This window comes from Schistocerca serialis, chromosome 10 (assembly GCF_023864345.2).
Source record: "Schistocerca serialis cubense isolate TAMUIC-IGC-003099 chromosome 10, iqSchSeri2.2, whole genome shotgun sequence".
NCBI classification, from domain to species: Eukaryota; Metazoa; Arthropoda; class Insecta; order Orthoptera; family Acrididae; genus Schistocerca; species Schistocerca serialis.
The window spans coordinates 233,910,745-233,930,481 of record NC_064647.1 but is presented as its reverse complement, the minus strand read 5'-3'; the positions used below and the strand labels follow the sequence as shown (position 1 = coordinate 233,930,481).

Below are 19,737 nucleotides of genomic sequence, written 5' to 3'. Positions count from 1 at the left end.
GTAGGACATGAGCTGAGGCATCAAGGGATCACCAATTTAGTACTGTAGGGCAGCGTTGAGGGTAAAAATCATAGAGGGAGACCAAGGGATGAATACACTAAGCAGATTCAGAAGGGTGTAGGCTGCAGTAGGTACTGGGAGATGAAGCTTGCACAGGATAGAGTAGCATGGAGAGCTGCATCAAACCAGTCTCAGGACTGAAGACCACAAGAACAACAGCATTTCAATTAGAATACAATAAATTTCCTTGACACAGAAAAGCTTCTGTCCACAAATCAGCACGGTTTCAGAAAGAATCACTTGTGTGAAACTCAGCTTGCCCTTTCCTCACAAGATATCCTGCAGACTGCAGATGAAGAGCAACAGACTGCCTGGATATTCCTCGACTGCTGAAAAGCATTTGACACATTGACCCACTGCAGATTGTTAAAGAAGGAATATGCAAATGGAATAGTTTCCCAGATAAGTGAGAGCCTTGAAGACTTCTTAAGTAATAGAACCCAAGATGCTGTGCTTGACGGTGAGTGTTTATCAGAGACAAGGGTATCTTTAAGAATGCCCCATGGACATGTAATAGGACCACTACAGGATGTACACGTGGACAAGGGAAAAAAATTCCTGGATTTCTCCCAGATTTCCCGGTTAAAAATATACTTTCTCCCGGGTGGAAACATAGTTTTTCCCTGTTAATTGACAGTATATTTTCTCTCGGAACTGTACAACTTATCAATCCTTTGAATGGTTATGGTTTTATACATGGGTGTAAAATTTCCCGGTGCTTTAGAAAACGAAACACCTTTTGGAAAGATGTTTGATGTGCAGTAACATGTATGCTGCATATTTCGTATTACGAAAGTGTAAATTCGAATTCCACCAAACACCGCATGTTAATTTCCGAAGCATTGAAATCGAGATTGCGATGCATATTTGTAGGCCAGTCATAGCTCATGTCACATGATCTTGCCAGCCAATGACAGCGGATATTCAGAGCTTTGGATACATTGTGTAGTCAGCCTATAGCAGCATCACTCTTAAGTAGCACGAACACACGAACAGGAAAAGTTAATGGTTAAAAATTAATATATATAATGTTACTACAAGAAAACCAAAGCTTTTACATATAATATTGGTCTCTAAGGCCAATACGCTGCAAGAGAAGCTAAGCTTTCACATATAATGTTGGTCTTTCATGCACATATTACATTTTAAGATATATCACACAAATGTGCCAGTAAATTTTTTTAATAACAACATAATCTTCTGGGCTATAAATTCTTCTAAGTGGCTCGTCATCAAAGAGCCGATTTTTAAATGAGTCCCAGATTCCCAGTGAAGTACGCATCTACCTGATATTAAGCTTTTCAATGTGGCTTCGGGATGTAAATTTCCTTGGGTACCAGTACTTTGTTATCTCATGTCCGGTTCTATACGTGCTAGAAGATGAAAATGTATACTTGAAATGCAACGAACAGTTGAAACTAGCCAATAGTTTGAAATTAAACCCTTTGTTTCAAATATATTGGCTGCCTCAGCGAAAAAGATTAATAAAAGAAAATTTCTTCAGCAAACTGATAAAAATAACTTCATTGTTCTACATGGCAATTAATGCTTGACTGTCAGAAAGGTGGAAATAAAATTTGAAATTAATAACGTATTTTAGCCTTCCATAATTATGTGAATGTATTTTAATTCACATGATAGCTCCCGGCCAAAGAAATCAATTTTGTTTTCATTTGACGTGAGTGCAGTAGACAAAGAGGAAACAGAAAAATCACTAAATGTAAACACCGGTCACATGGAGACTACCCGCTTCCCTATTATAGCTCAGACTGCTCTGCGCATCAGACCCATACCTACAATATTTCCGAACCGGGGCAATAGTAGATAGTGGCGTCCCTCGAGCATTTGAGATAGGACGTCAAATATTTAAAAATTCGAATTTTCAAAAATACGTTCATTTTGTAGCGGACATCTTTCTGAGGACTCTGATACATACAACATACATGTCCGAGGAATTGCAAGACATGTTATCTGATCTTAAGTGCGCCAAACTGCAGTGACACACCTCTTCATACAGCATTCTTCTATCGCACGTCACTGTATTTCGGTCTGTGGAATTGAAATGTGTATATTTTGTACTGGATGCCATCAAACTATATTCAGGACAGCGGAAATTAAAATGTCCTATGGTGCCTCTCCTGCTTCCAGTCGGCCGGTGTGACATCCTGCCCCTCTTTTTTCTTTTTTTTTAAAAAAAACTCTTCAGAAAATTTGCACTCTTTATTCCCTATTAGCTAACAACTTGCTGCTTTGTGTGACATAAAATTAAGTATAGGATACATAAAGGCAGTAAAGAGAAGAGACAAGCAAGACAGTACACATTTCTTCAATCCCTAGCTCCTAGGATTTTTTTCTCTCTAATCTTGTGACAGCCTTACATGGCGTGCTTTCCTTTCTGCGAAAGGATCTGTTACCTCATCAAAGTTCGTCAAGCGTTTTGCTACTTGAAAAATCGAAATGTCGTTGTCTAATACTGAAAAAGCTGTAATCACAAATAGGCCCAAGACTGGTGTGGTTTCTTGACCTGATTACCTATATTTTGTCACTGTCTGCGAGATTAAACAAAATAGGCCTTTATAATACTGCAGCAATTGTAACACACGCCAAATAGTTGAGACTGTTTAGGCAGAAATGGTCATTTTTATAACACGGCAAAATATAATTCACGAAGTACCAATATCAAATGCCTATTAGGCCTACTACAAGCAAAAAGCTTTACGTTAGGAAATAGTTTTACACTTCATTCATACGCTCCGGTTTCTCAAGCATGAGATAGAGAAACAGTAGTGCGAAATTTTTATAGAAATTTGGAATCGTCTTATTCTTCCATAATTTGTGTGATGTCCCCGTTTCTTCTCCTTCCTCGTTCTAACAAACAATGTTGTCATCACTAATTCTGTATCTATTCCTGCCAATGACAAAGGTTATTCGCCGGCTAACTTCACTAACTCTGCCAGAATAACCAGTTTAGTTATCCCGTGATTATTCTCTGGTTAGGCATTGTTACGTGTTCGTACATTTCCGTGCTACTTCCAGAATAGACCTTAAAGCAGCTGCTAGCCGGAGACGGTACAACTGGCCCTTGCTAGTATAGCGATCTGGCCAAAAATTTTCTGTCAAAATTTCATTTTCTTGGATACACCGAGAAGATAATACATAATCTTTCTTACCTGTTATTCCCGTTAGTCGTTTATTCGCACTCTGGCAGTCTGAATCTATGGATTTCACTGGTAATTGTAACAACGCTCATCATTCGCTAACCCTATCAACCACATAATCAGACAGTGGTTAGCTTTCTTTCATTTGGTTATACTCTGCTCAGCTCGTGTAGCCCATTTTGTCTGCAGGAAAGTTTATTTCTAGATGTGACAAGGATTCCACTGACAGAGACATCACTTACACTATGCACGCATTCACAAATCAACTTATGATTAATTCAGAAATCGACTTAGAATGTGTTCAACAATGTTTAAAAACCGACAGGGACACGTTTCAAAGTCATACGAATAATCAGTAGACCAATGTGTGCTGGATGCTAGGCGCTTTGTGAAACAAGTTTTATATGAATTCCCTCCCCCCGCATTCCTAGATCCAGGGCTGCTGCCCAATCTGGCAGCTTGAGCGCGCCAGTAAAATTTTTCCCGGTAGCACCTAGCTGCTCTGTTTCGTTTTCTGTAGGCAGAAGCAGAAGAAGATATTAACCAACTGCGCATGCGCATGATCCCACTCGTAACTGCAAAAACAAATCTAATGTTAACAGTTGTGACGTCATGCTCATTGGAGGCAATTTGTTGTTACGAAGCATTGCATAGTCTTCCTAAAGCTTTTGACACATTTTGCTGTTGGCACACGCTTGTATGAGCACTGTGATTTGTTGCTGCATATGGCGCATTTCTTTTGCAATTTAAGTTTTATTTTAGTTTTTTCTCTCGGTCATGTTTTATGGCTGCAGTATTATTCTGCAGTAGCAGGATACAGTAATATCCTTTGTTAGAGTATTGGCTCTTGCCAGTCAAAATTACAAAAATTTAACTGAGAACAAAAACAATGAAAAATTCCAGGGTTTTTCCCGGTTTTCTCCCAGATGGAAAAATTCCCGGATCTCCCGGTTGTCCCAGGTCGTAGACACCCTACACTACTATTCTCCATATACTTGAATGATCTGGCAGTCAGAATGAGCAGCAGTCTGTGGGTATTTGCTTACGATTCTGTGGCGTAAGGGAAGGTGCCATCACTGAGTGACTATAGAAGGATACAAAATGAGTTGCACAAAATTTCTAGTCGGTGTGATGAATGGCAGCTAGCTCTAAATGTGGACAAATGTAAGTTAATGCAGGTGTGTAGAAAAACAAATCCGAAATGTTCAAATACATCATTAGTAGTGTCCTGACTGACACAGTCACATCGTTTAAATATCTGGGCATAACGTAGTAAAGTGATATCAAATGGGACAAGTGTGTGAGGATTGTGGTAGGGAAGGCAGACAATCAACTTTGATAACTGGGAGAATTTTGGGATAGTGTGATTCATCCGTAAAGGTGACCACAAACACGCCACCAGTGAGACCCATTCTCGATCCGCACCGTATCTGATTCAAGAAAGACATCGAAGCAATTCAGAGACTGGCTGCTAGATTTGTTACCGGTAGGCTCAAACATACAAGTGTTACAGAAATGCTTCAGAAGGTCAAATGGGAATTGCTAGAGGGAAGGAGACATTCTTTTTGAGGAAATTTAGAGAAGCAGCCTTTCAAACTGGCTAAGGAACGATCCTACTGCCGCCAACATACATTTCGCACAGAGACCATGAAGATAAGATACCAGAAATCAGGGCTCATATGTAGGCCCACAGATAGTCATTTTTCCCTCCTATCTGCGAGTGGAACAGGGGAGGAAACAACTAGTTGTGGTGAATGGTATACTCCACCACACACTGTACGATGGCTTGCAATGTACGTATATAGATGTAGAATGGATGACTTATTCTAATACATATCTATCTGCCTTTCATTAGTTACTATTTTTATTTTTCAATTTTTTATCCAATTACAGTAGTTTTATTGCAATAATTATTAAGATAAGAGAGAAATCAATGTAGCTTTCATATTGTTTTGGTATACTGGTTGCCGTATACTTTTTTATCACATCCTGATTTATACATCTTGAAACAAATCTGAACTATTGTGTCACCCAATTAATAGTAATTGTCAAAAATTCTCTGTTTAATGAACTGTTGGATACCATTCCTATTTTGACAATATTTCTTTGAAAACTGCATATCTTATTTTCATTAAGGGAGCTTTCAGAATCATCATGACACTTGGCAACTGTTATTTGGAATTTCATTTATTCTTTTATACTTTTGCTTTATATTTTGACAATTCATTTCTTTCATAGTCTTAGATCTGTTTCTTTCATCTGTAACCAGAAGAAAATTATATATTTAACATTACCGAAATAACAATATCTCATTATCAAAAATTATGCTTAGGAATATTTAATTGTTCTTTCTCCAAAAAATATATTTGTGTTTTGATTATGACTCTCTTTATACATTTCATCTAGGAACTGCTGTAACGTAACCATAAAAACTCTTTCGACCAACAAGATATCTTTCCTGGTTTTCTGTATTACAATGTTTTCAATAGTGTCTTTGTGGAGTGTTTGAGGAGGAAAGTCTGTCACTTGCTTCCAGATTTAATAAACTGAAGTTTTTGTACTGTGAAATGTCTACAGTAAAATCTAACTGTATCAAGAATATTACTGATCATATTACACCGAATGAAAGCAGAAAAAAATAAAATTAGTTAATCTTAAAAATGGTGATCAATTGGAACTCATCATTTTATCCAGTGTCATTTTTACATAATTGGAAGGAAACATATTATTGACAATGGTGAGTTGAAGAATATGCTATGATGAACCAACGTTAACAGCTTATGTTCCTTTTATAAACTTGTCAAGACCAGAGCCTCTATTGCAATCATATGATAAGTACAAGAAATCAAGAGGAGTGTAATTATTGACTGCCAAATACTGATACAATCAATTTGGGCAATGCCTATCTGCAATTCTGTTGCAGTCATAAATATTATACATTTCTACCTTAAATGATGCTGACACAAATGTTGAAACCTGATTACATTCATTGTTCTGTCATCATGATTATTTAACTGTGGGATCTGGATTGTTAGCATCAGTGCACAGAAATCTAATAGTGTGTCCAATTCATGATAGAGCGCAGTTCATCTTTTTTCTGTTTACTCATTCATAAAGTTTCTAGATGTTTTTTGTTGTTATTGTCAAGAAGAAAACAGAAAAATCTGTTCATACATTCCTTTATTTCAGTATAATTACTAATTTTAATGAAAGCTGTCATATATTATCTTTTAAATCTGTGACCTTGTATAAATAATGTGCCTGGTCTGGTTAAGGGCATAAGCCCCCATGCTTGTTGTCTTTATTTTCCACATTTTATCCAGAGGTTTATCACTGACTACTGCTGTTATTAAAATGGAAGGCATGAGATGGTGCATGGACTGGTCAAGCATATATTTTGGCATAATGTAAAACAGTAAATATTACATAAATATTGTCACTCTTAATTAATACTGTTGTCTCATTTTATCTGGCTGTTCTTTGTTGCTGCTGTAATTAAGCAGGAAAATTGAAGTTGTACTTCATGTTGTCACATATTTAATTACAGTATATTGTATAAATAGCTCTCACAAAAATTTTAATATTGTGGCTATTAGTTATTTCTATGTTAAGATAAATGTAGATGGGACCTATGAACCTTGCACTCTCTGCCACTTATACATTGTACTATGTCACTTTCAATGTTGGCAAAAATTATACAGAGAGTATATCATCCTAAATGTCTGATTAATTAACTACAAGGTGTTGCTGTCACAGTTTAGTACCTCCTTCCCCTTTTTAATTGACTACACTATGTAACTACTGTTTCCACAACATATGGTTCATGCCTATAAATTTAAAGTTCAGTAATGTAGTTAAACATTTATCCCTTTATGTGTACTTAGATTTTTAACATTACTTGATTCATGTTTAATTTTGTTGTTCATCATGCCATACACACACTGGTTATAAAATTGTGTGACACGGACAAGTATTTTGATTGTAAATCAGGTATTTGCATTTAATAGGTTACATTTTGTAAATTCTCTGTTCATTCTGTCAACTAAACAACCAATGACAACCAATGTTTGATTTATGCTTTGTCTTTTAATTGTGTTATATCTGGTACGTATAGTCACTCAAGAATGGCTACACAGCAAAAGAAAACCACTATGCAGTAGTGAACAACACAAAATAAAAGAATGGTTAGTTGCAAAAATAACAGCCAATGCAGTAAACTGGTGTCACACAAGTTACTTTATTCAACTGTAATTTAGTTTCGAGGAGCTACATCGTTATAGACGTCGAATGTGAAAGAGAGAATACTCTGAAATTACACCTCACAATATCAGTACATCACTTTTCGGAACCTGTAGATGTCAACATAGATTTCAAAATCAGACAATGCAAGATGTTTAAAATTTGAACATATAAGGCATAAATTTCTATATGTCTCCCCCTTCACTATTAAAACAGAAAACCTAATGAGCCGAAAACAGGGCAAACACTGGCATCCCAGAGTTAATAACACACCTGTAAGCTTACTTTAGGAAAATTTTGACCAAGTGCTGATACTGTCAATTTATCAAAAGCAACTTACCTCCTTTTCAACGAGATGCAACTTCTTGAAAACAAGGTAGCCCACAGGTGCTATAGCATCATCTGAGTGGATGATGGTTTCTGCTTCATCTCTGCAATATGCATAGCAATAAACAGTCCACACAGTCTGTCATACATTGTAAGTGAAGGATATTCATAAATCACCAATGAAATGTGACTGTATACAGTCTACACATAAATCCAACAACACAGTGTTATGATCTCTGAAAAACATAATAATCTATGTGTCTGGGTTTCTTCACCAGGTGAGCAGCTGAAAGCACACAGTCCCATGGCACAGGAGCCCTGCAGTATTCTATATATGTATTTTATCACTCTTCTAGTATAGCCTCTTTAAAAACTCTTTGCTCTTTGAAAGCAACTATGCGAGACATTTTATAAATAACACACAATAATTTTTTTTTTTTACTTACACATTTAATTTTGTTTTTCAATATCTCTTTACAGTCCTTCAATATAGTGTCACAGCTTCTATACGACTGAATCCCAACATCTCGGAACCTCTAGTGTTCCATCCAGGACACCACTTCTTTCCATCTGTTGGATGGCTCAGGTAATGGTAGTAGACAGCTCTTCCAGAGAAAGATAATGATGCTCACAAATAGGATTTTTTTTAGGTTTTTTCAACTTCAGGGACAAATCAAAGTTTGGTTGACTCACATCTGGGCTGTACAGAGTATGCGGCAACACTTGCCATCCGTATTCACACAGTTTTACATTGCCGATATATGGGCAAGCATTGTTGTGGATAATGAGTGGCCCATCTCGAGCAACTGAAGTCGGGTTTTGTGCATTTTTCTGTTCATGTTTTGCATAAAGTTGCAATAATACACTGCTGTTACACTTGCTCCACATAGGACTTGTTGTTACACTTGCTCCACATAGGACTCTTATCTGTCATGATTCCTTGGTGATCACAAGCAAAAAATCATCATTTGCTCAAGTTTTAATTGAGCGCGTTGAAATTTTTTTGGATGTGGAGAATCTGAAGCTCTCCTCTATTTGAACTGTGATTTCAACTCCGGTCCAGAGCCTCTAATCGACATTTCATCAACAGCGACAATTAGACACAAGAATTCTTAACCTCCACAGTCGAATCATTGTTTGAATGGTTGCAGTGTCCAAGCATTTCTGCTTCTCTTCAGCACACTGAGATCTTCTTCAAGAGCATCTGCCACAAGTTTCACACTTTGTTCATCTGTTGACATTTTTGACAGTCTGGATCTCAGATTATCGTCCGAGCTCATGTGACCACCATGAAAATGATTAACCCAATGTATAACAGTACTAAGGTCCACTGTAAACTCACCACAAACTTCACTTAATGCACTGTAGATTTCTGTCAGGTTTTTGCAGTGTAAAGTCTCAATCTCGATGTACGACCTCTGGTCTTCAACAGTTATAGTACCTGAGAACCCTGCAGGGTCCATTTCTACATCTCACCAGTTTTATGTTAGAGTACTCAACAATAAACAAAAACACATGCTTCTTCCTCAAGCTCCCAACTACAGCTGACATAATTTTCATTGTTGTTGCAACAAATGATCAACAGTAATACCAACCGGTGCATTACTTATGAAATGTCCCTCGTATGATCACACAATTCCATTTTCCCCTCATATGCTGCTAGCCATTGAAGTTGCAACACCATGATGATGGCAGCTGACAAACACCGAATTGACAACATGACTACTATATGCTCTGATATCCATATACTCAGCATTTCAATGCATTTGCACATGGTCCATCTCCATTAACATGAGCATTTATCAGAAGCCTGAATACCCACCTCTGGCTCTGGCTCGAGAATCTTTGGCATGAACAGCTGGTCGAGGTGGTCCTTGAGATTCTCAATTGGCTTTAAATGTGGGGACTTTAAATGTGGGGACTTTTGTGGCAGGGTGGCACAGTGTACTTATTGTGTGCTCTTTGAACCACACATGAACAATGCTAGCTGTGACGCATTGCATTATCATGTCGGGAGATGCTGTCGTGCCAACAGACACAGTCAACAACGATAGATGTGTGCTTGTGTCAATCCATTGTGCCTTCCAGAATGAGGTCACCCACGGAATGCCACAAAAATATTCCCCAGATCATAATGCTCATTTCTGGTTGAGAGCGTTTGATTCCAGACAGTACACGCCAACAGCCAACTGTCTGATGGAGCATAAAACATGGTTATTTGAAAAGGCCACCTGTCACCAATCAGTTGACATGCGGTTGCACTACTGGCACGGAAATTCAAGCCATCATCACTTGTTAACAGCTGTCGGCACGGGTGCACAAACCAGGCACTTACCACCGAGGCCCAAATGCAGGAATGTTTGCTGAAGTGTCATTGAGGAGACACTGCCCACTGCCCTTCAGTTCATCTGGGCAGTCATTTGCTAAACAGTTGCACATCTGCTCACCTGTACACTCATCTGCACTCATCATTCATTCCCGTCATCTGTGGTCCGTGGTGCCCATAGCATCAGTTTTGGGTAGCAGAAGTTTGCTACACACAGAACGCTTTAGCCACAGTAGCACGCAAACAGTTTATAAACTTAGACATTTCGGAAATGCTTCCACCCTTGGCCCAAAAGCCAATGATCGTGCCCTTTGGGACATTAGATGAATTGCTCCATTTCCACATTAAAGCAATCACTGCACTGTTTTCCACATCCTCCGCCACATTTTATATACCCTCCGCTGCTAGTGCTGCCACCTGCTGTCTGCACACTGACGTTGAGCACAGGTGGTGGTCACATTAATGTGACTGGACTGTGTCTATAGGGAAAGATTATGCAGTGGTTTACTGCCTTACAAGTTGGGTTTAAATTATATGTGTTTGTGAGAAGATTGTGTTCTGCCTCGTGTATGAAGGAGAAGTGTCTGCCAGAACACATCAGAAACCAGAAATAGCAGAAAGGCACAGCTTATGAAGATTGCAGTTTATCGTTCTGTGATACCGGTGCTTGTATCGGTCGAGATGTCTTGACTCGTGTGAATGTGGAATGTACAGGTTCAAGAGAGCCACACTCCATATCATGCTGGATCTCAACAGTCCCACCCAACAAGAGCCCGAGAGGAGACATTTTTTTCACTCAGTTGTGCAGTATCTGCATCTACACGAATACACCGCAAATCCCATTTAAGTGTCTGGCAGAGGGTTCACTGGACCACCTTCGCAATAATTCTCTGTTATTCCACTCTCGAACAGTACATGGAAAAAATGAACACCTATATCTTTTTGTGTGAACTCAGATTTCCCCTATTTTATTATGATGATCATTTCTCCCTATGTAGGTCAGCATCAACAAAACATTTTTGTATTCGGAGGAGAAAGTTGACGTTTGAAATTTCATGAGAAGATCCTGGCACAATGAGAAATGCCTTTGCTTTAACGATGTCCACCCCAAATCCTATATCATGTTCATGACTCTCTCCCCTATTTCTTGATAATACAAAATGTGCTGCTCTTCTTTGAACTTTCTCAATGTACTCCGTTCATCCTATCTGGTAAGGATTCCACACCGCACAGCAGTATTCTAAAAGAGGATGGACAAGCATAGTGTAGGCAGTCTCTTTAGTAGACCCGTTACATTTTATAAGTGTCCTGCTAATAAAACACATTCTTTGGTGTGCCTTTCCCACAACATTTTCTTTGTGTTCTTTTCAATTAAAGTTGTCCATAATCATAATTCCTAGATATTTACTTGAATTTACAGTTAAATGTGATTGAATTATCATGAAACAAAAGTTTAACAGATTCCTTTTAGCACTCGTGTGGATAATTTCACACTTTTCATTATTTAGCATCAACTGCAAACTTTCCCACTACACAGATATCTTTTCTAAACTGTTTTGCAATTTGTTTCAATCTTCTGATAACTTTACTAGATGATAAATGACAGTATCATTTGCAAGCAATCTAACACGGTTGCTCAGATTGTCTCCTAATCGTTCGTATAAATAAGGAACAGCAGGTGGCTTGCACACTACCCTGGGGAACGCCAGAAATCACTTCTGTTTTACTTGATGACTTTCTGTCAATTACTATGAACTGTGACCTCTGAAAGGAAATGACAAATCCAGTCGCATAAATGAGACGATATTCCATAAGCACACAATTTGATTACAGGCCGCATGTGATGTACAGAATGTCAAAAGCCTTTTGGAAATCTAGAAATACAGAATCACTTTGAAGTGCCTTGTTGATAGCATTCAACACATCCTGCTCCTGCTGGACAACAACATCAATTTAGTGGATTATTCCTATTGCCTTTCTTGAATATTGGTGCAACCTTCCAGTCTTTGGGTACAGATCTTTTATCAAGCGATAGTTGTATATGATTGTTAAACAGAGAGCTATTGCAACAGCATACTCTGAAAGGAACCTAATTGGCATCAAATTTGGACTGGAAGACTTTCTTTTATTAAGTGATTTCAGTTGCCTTCGGTATTCGGAGGATATCCACTTTTAAGTCACTCATGATGGCAATCGTTCTCGATTCAAATTCTGGAATACTGACTTCAGCTTCTTTGGCAACAGACTTTCGGAAGGCTGTGTTCGGTAGCTCTGCTTTAACAGCACTGCCATCAATAGTATTTTTATTGCTATCGCGCAGAGAAGGCATCGATTGTGTCCTGCCACTAGCATATTTTACATCTCTCTGGATTTTCTGCTAAGTTTTGAGACAAAGTTTCATTGTGCAAACTATTATAAGCATCTCGCATTGAAGCCTGGGACTGGGAGCACGATCACCACAGCTGTGGCTTCCCCTGACACCACAGCAGATGGAGGCAGACTGATAGTGCTACACTGGACAATAACTCTGGACACTTGAATGGCTTACTTAACCTTTTCAGACGAGTCCCAGTCGTCCACAGAGCAAAATCACGACAGATGTTTCGGCATGTGAAGGCACCAAGGACAACAGATGATGGCAAGATTTCATTCACCTCAGTACAGGCCCTGCACCTGGTGGGGTAGTACGGGGTGCAGTCAGGTACTCAATATGATCACCTCCGGTTCACACAGCCAGTAACTCAGATAGCAGGCACTACACTTCTATCATGTTAGCATCCTCGGCCTACCTTCAAGGCCCTCACAGGGTAATCTATCGACAAGATAATTCGAGAATGCACATTTCCCGTGCCGATCCAATCTACATCGGCACGGGAGCTATTCGACAGTTCCCCTGATGGCACCATTCGAAAACATCTGCCCCAGCACTGGCGAGGGACTGGCACGCCACCGATCACCGACCACTACGATTCGTGACACTGATGTGGAGTCGACACACTGTGGAATGATACATCTCTATCTGTCATGCGAGCTTATTCTTTTTTAGTTCGATGCTACAGCCAGTTGTGTTGGAACCACTGTGGTTGTTAGAGGTAGCTGCTTTCTGTGCTAAACTTCATTCCCTGTATATGACCAGATCAGCTACAAATTAAACCATGTATTCTTCCTACTATTCTACACATGCACAATAAGTCAAATTTTCTTATGTGCTACATTTCCTAGTGTTGCAATTTTAATGACAAAAAGTGTACATTCCAGCACTACCGCATGTGAATCTCTTTGGCAGTTCTGATAGCTCTAATGTGTTGTTCTGTAGCAGTGATTCCCAACTTTTCTTAGGCGATTAACCCCATGTGCAAATAGATATTAGCTATTAACCCTCCTCCTCAGACCGATGACCAAGCGATTTGGTCCCCCCCACCCCCCTTTAACCAACAATTTCCCCGCCTCCTCCCCCCTTACCTCCCCCCATCTTGCTCCCACACTATCACCAATGTTAGCACGAAACTAAACACTAAAATGAAAAATAATTTTCTTTAAACACTTTCATTTTTAAAATGAAAGATGAATGATGTTTAGTTTTTGTGACCATTTCATTACACCACAAACTAATGAGTCAATAAAGAAAATTGATACTGCTCATTTCTGACAACATTTTTTATATTTCAGTTTTTCTATGTCAGTGCACATCATGCTCCAGATCCACTGAATTCCTCATTTTTGTTTTTATTACTATCACAATCAAAAATCTACTTTCACGTCTGTAAATTTTGAATGTCACATTTCTTTTCCGTGTGTGTGTGTGTGTGTGTGTTTGTTGTGTTTGTGTCGTGTGTGTGTGTGTGTGTGTGCGTGCGTGCGTGTGCACGCGTGTGTGTGTGTGTGTTCACGTCTGTGTGTGCGTGTGTGTGAGGGGGGCGAGGGGGAGGTGGAGGGGGAGGGGCAGGGGGAGGAGGAGTGGGAGGGGCAGGGGGAGTGGGGGTGGGGGCGTGAGGGTGAGAGGGTGAGAGGGTGAGAGGGTGAGAGGGTGAGAGGGTGAGAGGGTGAGAGGGTGAGAGGGTGAGAGGGTGAGAGGGTGAGAGGGGGAGAGGGGGAGAGGGGGAGAGGGGGAGAGGGGGAGAGGGGGAGAGGGGGAGAGGGGGAGAGGGGGAGAGGGGGAGAGGGGGAGAGGGGGAGAGGGGGAGAGGGTGGGTGAGGGTGGGTGAGGGGGAGAGGGGGAACAAATGATGAAGTGATTCCCTGTGCATCACAAGTGCTACCTACAACTCCTCATCAGATAAGAAAGCTAGCTATCCATGGCAAGGGTAGACACTCATTACAAAACTTGGTTCTCTTCACTTCTCCTCTACCCAAGCGGCATGCGCTTCACCTGTACCCCAATTTAAAAATCAAGCAAGTTAAAATGTGTGCACTATACTTACTGTTTGTAAATCACTTGACTGCTGGACTCATTAGTACTGAGCTGGCAGAAATCAGAATGCTTTGTTTATGATCACTCTAATAATAATAATGTGTACAGCACTATGGTAGCCTTCCTGTCATTACTACTGTGTCATACTATCAATTAGTTCATTTATTTGTTACAAAGTGAGTACTGAAGCAATTTCTGATCTATTACAGGAACTATTAACAATTTGGAGAAGAACTTTTCATTTGTATTCATTATGTAAATGTTCCACTTTTATCACTATTGATGTACGATTCAAAGCACAAAGTATATGTGTAGTTGGTGGACTATGTGAGTTATCCGTAACTTTCACTGCATACTGTCACACATTAATGCTAGTAACTGAGAAGAAAGTAGTTATTGATAACTTATATAATCATTATTAGAGTCCTGCAAAATTATGATTACAGTAACAATCTTTTAAAAATAACAAATAACTTAGTTTCATGACAAACATAATCAAAACTTTTTGCTTTTCATTCTTCAGAAAATTTCATTTATCCTTCAGGTAGAGTAAAAACTGCTCTAGAGAAATGCAAGAAGATTTCCAATGGGAAAATCAAGAACTAGTGTTATGAAATTCAATTTCATATTACTAATTATCCATTATCATTGAGGCCGAGTCCATGCTAGCAAAATTCCAGTGCATCAAATACCTTGTCAAATTCAATTTGTAGTTCAGTGTAAACATAACTATCAAGGAAAAACTTCCTATTGAACCCCCCCCCCTCCACCCCCCCTCCCCACCCCCACCCCGCCACCCAGATGGCCCAGCGGATAGCCCATCCCTGTTGCTCAACTCAAGGGTGGGTTTGAGTCCCGATCTTAGGCAGTCTTCCCACTTTGAGTCATAATTGTTTCTCACCTGTTCGCTGATGTGTGCACCACTATCCGGTGACTTGTGGATGTAGTAGAAAACAGGAAGAAGGGGTACTGAACCGTCTGAACTGTGAAAAAAAGAAGCAAAATCGAAACAGTGAACATTCCAATCTCAAGCTGTACATTGAGCAAGTTTGTAGAGCCACAGTGTCATGGTCACGAAATTGGATTGAAAAGTGGGAGATCCATGTTCAGATCTTGCTTGTGCACCATTTCATTTTTTTTCACCCCCCCCCCCCCCCCTCCCCCAAATTATGAACTGTGCATCCGGCCATTGAGATGTGTGTTCACTGTGCTCAAATTTGTGTCTGTATAGTGGTGTGACATCGTTCTGCAACAGCGGGGTGTAAGAATGGAACCTCCAGATCTACATACACCCTATTCATTCTACAAAAGTGGCACATGTTATGACTTATGCATTTCGTTTTCGAAGTTATGACCCTTGAATTCCTTTGCTGTAACATAGTTCACAACTGTTTATTTGTTATTTTCATTTCTGTGAGAGGCCTATGTGTCATCTCACCTGTTCTCACTACTCTTCACATTTACCTGTGACAGTAATATATTTTTACAGCATGACTCACATTCTATAAGCAATGTACAGTCTGATAATTTCCAAGACTATAGACGGAGAACACATGTGTCAATGACAGGATGGACAGTTCATAACTCTGTGAAAAAAAAAGGATACAAGGGAGATTTGAACATAACTCTCCTGCATCACAGTCCAACACCATGACAACATAACCACAACGTTGGCGTTACTGAGACACACTCGATATTGAACAGCTTGAGCTTGGATCGTTCACTGTTCTGATTTTGCTTCTTTTTTCACAGTACAGTACAGTTCCTTCCTGTTTTCATGCCTGATCTGTGTTCAGTTTTTGACAGGCTATCCACTGGGACATTTTACCACTAAATCTGAGGGCCTATGTCAAACAGGTTAAGTATATGCTTTCGTAAGTTTAATAAAAACGGATAGCTTTATAATTGTAAATCAAAAGTAAATGAAGTACCAATGAAGTAAAAGCTTGGTTATTAAAAAGCCACACATTAGAAACTACCATCCACTACTGTTTTCACTTCAGTATTTCAAACTCAACTAACAAAAGAGACTAATACAAACTACATATATCAGTTGTGTCACAAAATATGAAACTCAGCTACGTCACAGAGATTAATCATCATAACTGTGTCAAGTTTTCAAATAAAAAAAATGGACAATGTGAGATGAAATAACAACACAAAGAATACGCTGCTCCCCACAAAGAGGAGGCAATGAGTCGCAAACAGACTTAATGAAAAAGAATGCTGTAATAATAATCTTTTGGACAAAGTTCACACACACACACACACACACACACACACACACACACACACACAAACAAGAGAGAGAGAGACAGAGAGAGAGAGAGAGAGAGAGAGAGAGAGAGAGAGAGAGAGAGAGAGAGAGAGGGGAGGGAGGGAGGGAGGGAGGGAGGGAGGGAGGGGAGGGGAGGGGGAGGGAGAGGAGGGGGGAGGGAGAGGAGGGGGGGAGGGAGAGGAGGGGGGAGAGAGAGGGGGGGGGGGTTCTTTTGTGAATGACTACTTCTGAAGATGAACTTGGTCTGAAAGCTTAAATATTACAACTCTCTGTTTCATTGTACCTGTAGGCAATTCAATACCTCTAGTTTGAAATGCTACATATATAAGATAAATGAAACCTGGCATGCAGACAAGAAAATTTTTCATTTCAAGATATCTGTAAATCAGCACAACCATCATATTTGATCAAACAGAACTGCTGAACTTCACTGTTATTTATTCCACAAAAGCAGGGAACAGATAAAAATAATGGAAAACTGCACTCTTAGCATCTCAGTATCTTTGCAGCAACACCACTAAATTGTCAACTATCTAGATATGCCGCTAAATTGTCAACTATCTAGATATGCTGCACTGTTTATTTTCCGACAAATTACAATAGAGCCATGTTATTTTCCTACAGGGTTATATTCCAGCACACTTCACCTTTTATGTCCAAATGTGCTGAACAAATAGCTTCCCAAAAAAACTGGTAGAAGATGTCCTTTTGCACTTCCATCTATAAATTCAGATTTCGCACATGTGCATACAGGCAATTAAGGCCTGAGCACAGGCCGGCGAATTGTAGGGACCACAACATTACTGGAAAAGAAATGAGAAGAAGAAGAAAGTGCTTTAACAATGCACGAGTGAGAAAAATTGAAATAATTGCCACCTTAATATTGTTTCAGTAATGTTTGTGTATCCCAATACTGATTAAGTTCCTACTGCAGTGCACCAGAAAGACACTGCAGCTATCACTGCAATTTTCTATTTTAATTTTTCAATATATTCTGAAACTTGCTGATTGAATCCTATAGTGAAAGAAAAATTCACTGGGGAAAACTATAAAATTATGAGATAGAACTGCTGGTCAGCGTGTGGGAACTATTAAGTTTTTACTTGGAAATCAGAGAGGAAGAGGTTGGTGCAAGCTAACTTCCCATTTGAATAAACTTTTGTTAGGATCCGATTTACCTAATCCTAGCTTGCCAGACACCACCTAGTGACCAATCGCATACTGCTGCAAACTTTGCAGACTTGTTAACTGTGTGTTATATAAAAGCGTGTAGGTAGCTGAATCATTTTATAACAAATGAGCAAGGTGACACTGCATATGTTTAAAATGTTTTCACACAGCTCCGGTTTACGGCATCATACCTCCTGAACTATGTTATGCTGTGTTGGTGGTGTGACACATTACTATGGAAACTGAAATAAAGTACCTGTCCTTTCCTCAAGAAAATAAAAAAATAATAATAAATATTATATGACAGCAAAAAAGAAACCTAGAAGTAGACAAGGGACTCGGCACACTGATGGCGGCCGGAAGTTGCGGCCTGATAACTGGCAGCTGTATAAGTGACGTTTCTGGTAAGACGGCGTCAGTCATCGTGCTTCCGCATGTGCAGCGTCATTGACACAGTCTAGTTGTGCCATGTTATTTTAGGAAGAGAAAGTGTATGTGCCTTACAGTGTATGAAACTATCGATAATATATCAATTACTACAAAGAGCGGAGTAGGTGCGCCAGTTATTCTTCGTGGTCCTTCAGTGTTTTGCAGATGTGTACTGAATTTTACACTTACTAATGCTGATGTTAGTGCACATGATAACAGTTGGGTTACTGTGGCTCTAGTTCGTGGTGGTAAGGTGTAGACTGTATCAGGACTGGAGATTTTAACAGGCGAGAAGTTATTGCTTACCATACATTTCTGATATGTGAAGTGTTCAACAGAGATCGTGGTTCATCTTATTATATGTCTACAATGCCGTTGGTGATGTGACATATTACTATAGAAACTGAAATAAAGTATCTCCTGATCTATGTCTTGTACAATGAAATAATTTTCCGAGCACATTCAGTGGTATATGTAACAACTGACTGCAAAATGTGTCACAAATAAAGTTAGTACTAAAGAAGCAATACATTAAAATGTCGTGCCTGACGTAACAATTTTACTGCATGAACAGCAAAAATGTAATGAGTGATAAACTTTTTTCCTTTCATCATCCTGTGGGGGTCCTCAGGAACAAAAAGTATTGTAAAGGTTTGAAATTACGTGTAAAGTTTGATGCAAGTCACTAAGTGCGCTCAGCCTCAAATACTAGATGCATAAAGTCTCAATATTCGCGCATTGTGGGCTACACTGCCTTCTCACCCCCACTTCTTTGATAGGTAGGTCGTTCCTACCTCCACAGCGATTCTTACCATACAATATATGATGTGTGTACCAAGATTGAAATCAGTCCAACCGTTGGTTGCGAAAGCTAGAATTTTGTGTGTTTGTTTGTGTGTCTATCGACCTGCCAGCGCTTTCGTTCGGTAAGTCACATCACCTTTGTTTTTAGATACATCTATTTTTATAATATGTACGGATACTTAGTCTCAGAAGAGCCACAACTTCTTTTAGTTAAATTCTTTATTGTTGTGTACTGCGCTGCACCTTATCAAAGAAGGCCTGTTTCATTATTCATTTTTTGGCAGTTTCTGTTCTCTCTCGCTTTACACACAACAGTGACCTAATATCAGTGAGTTCAAAATGAGGATGGGGCAGGGGTGCATCAGTTACACGCAAATGGAGAATTAACTGTTACAAGCAATAAGGGGAGAGGATCAACAAAAACATTGCCTTCACAAACCTGACACATATTTTGTATTACAAGCATTACATTAGTAATTAGATATCCTCAGTGCGATACTCTCAAAAAGGTAATGGGTGCAAGAGGTACAATGAA

General features: G+C 39.4%; 1 protein-coding gene across 2 annotated transcripts in view; it reads right to left on the bottom strand.

The window, feature by feature from the left end:
* LOC126425177 (uncharacterized) overlaps positions 1–19,737 on the bottom strand; it is a 112,939-nt gene that overhangs the window by 37,139 nt on the left and 56,063 nt on the right. For both annotated transcript variants that reach the window (XM_050088130.1, XM_050088131.1), the window contains exon 6: positions 7,798–7,888. In XM_050088130.1, the coding sequence (XP_049944087.1) occupies positions 7,798–7,888 (91 nt within the window). The remainder of the gene's footprint in view (positions 1–7,797; positions 7,889–19,737) is intronic.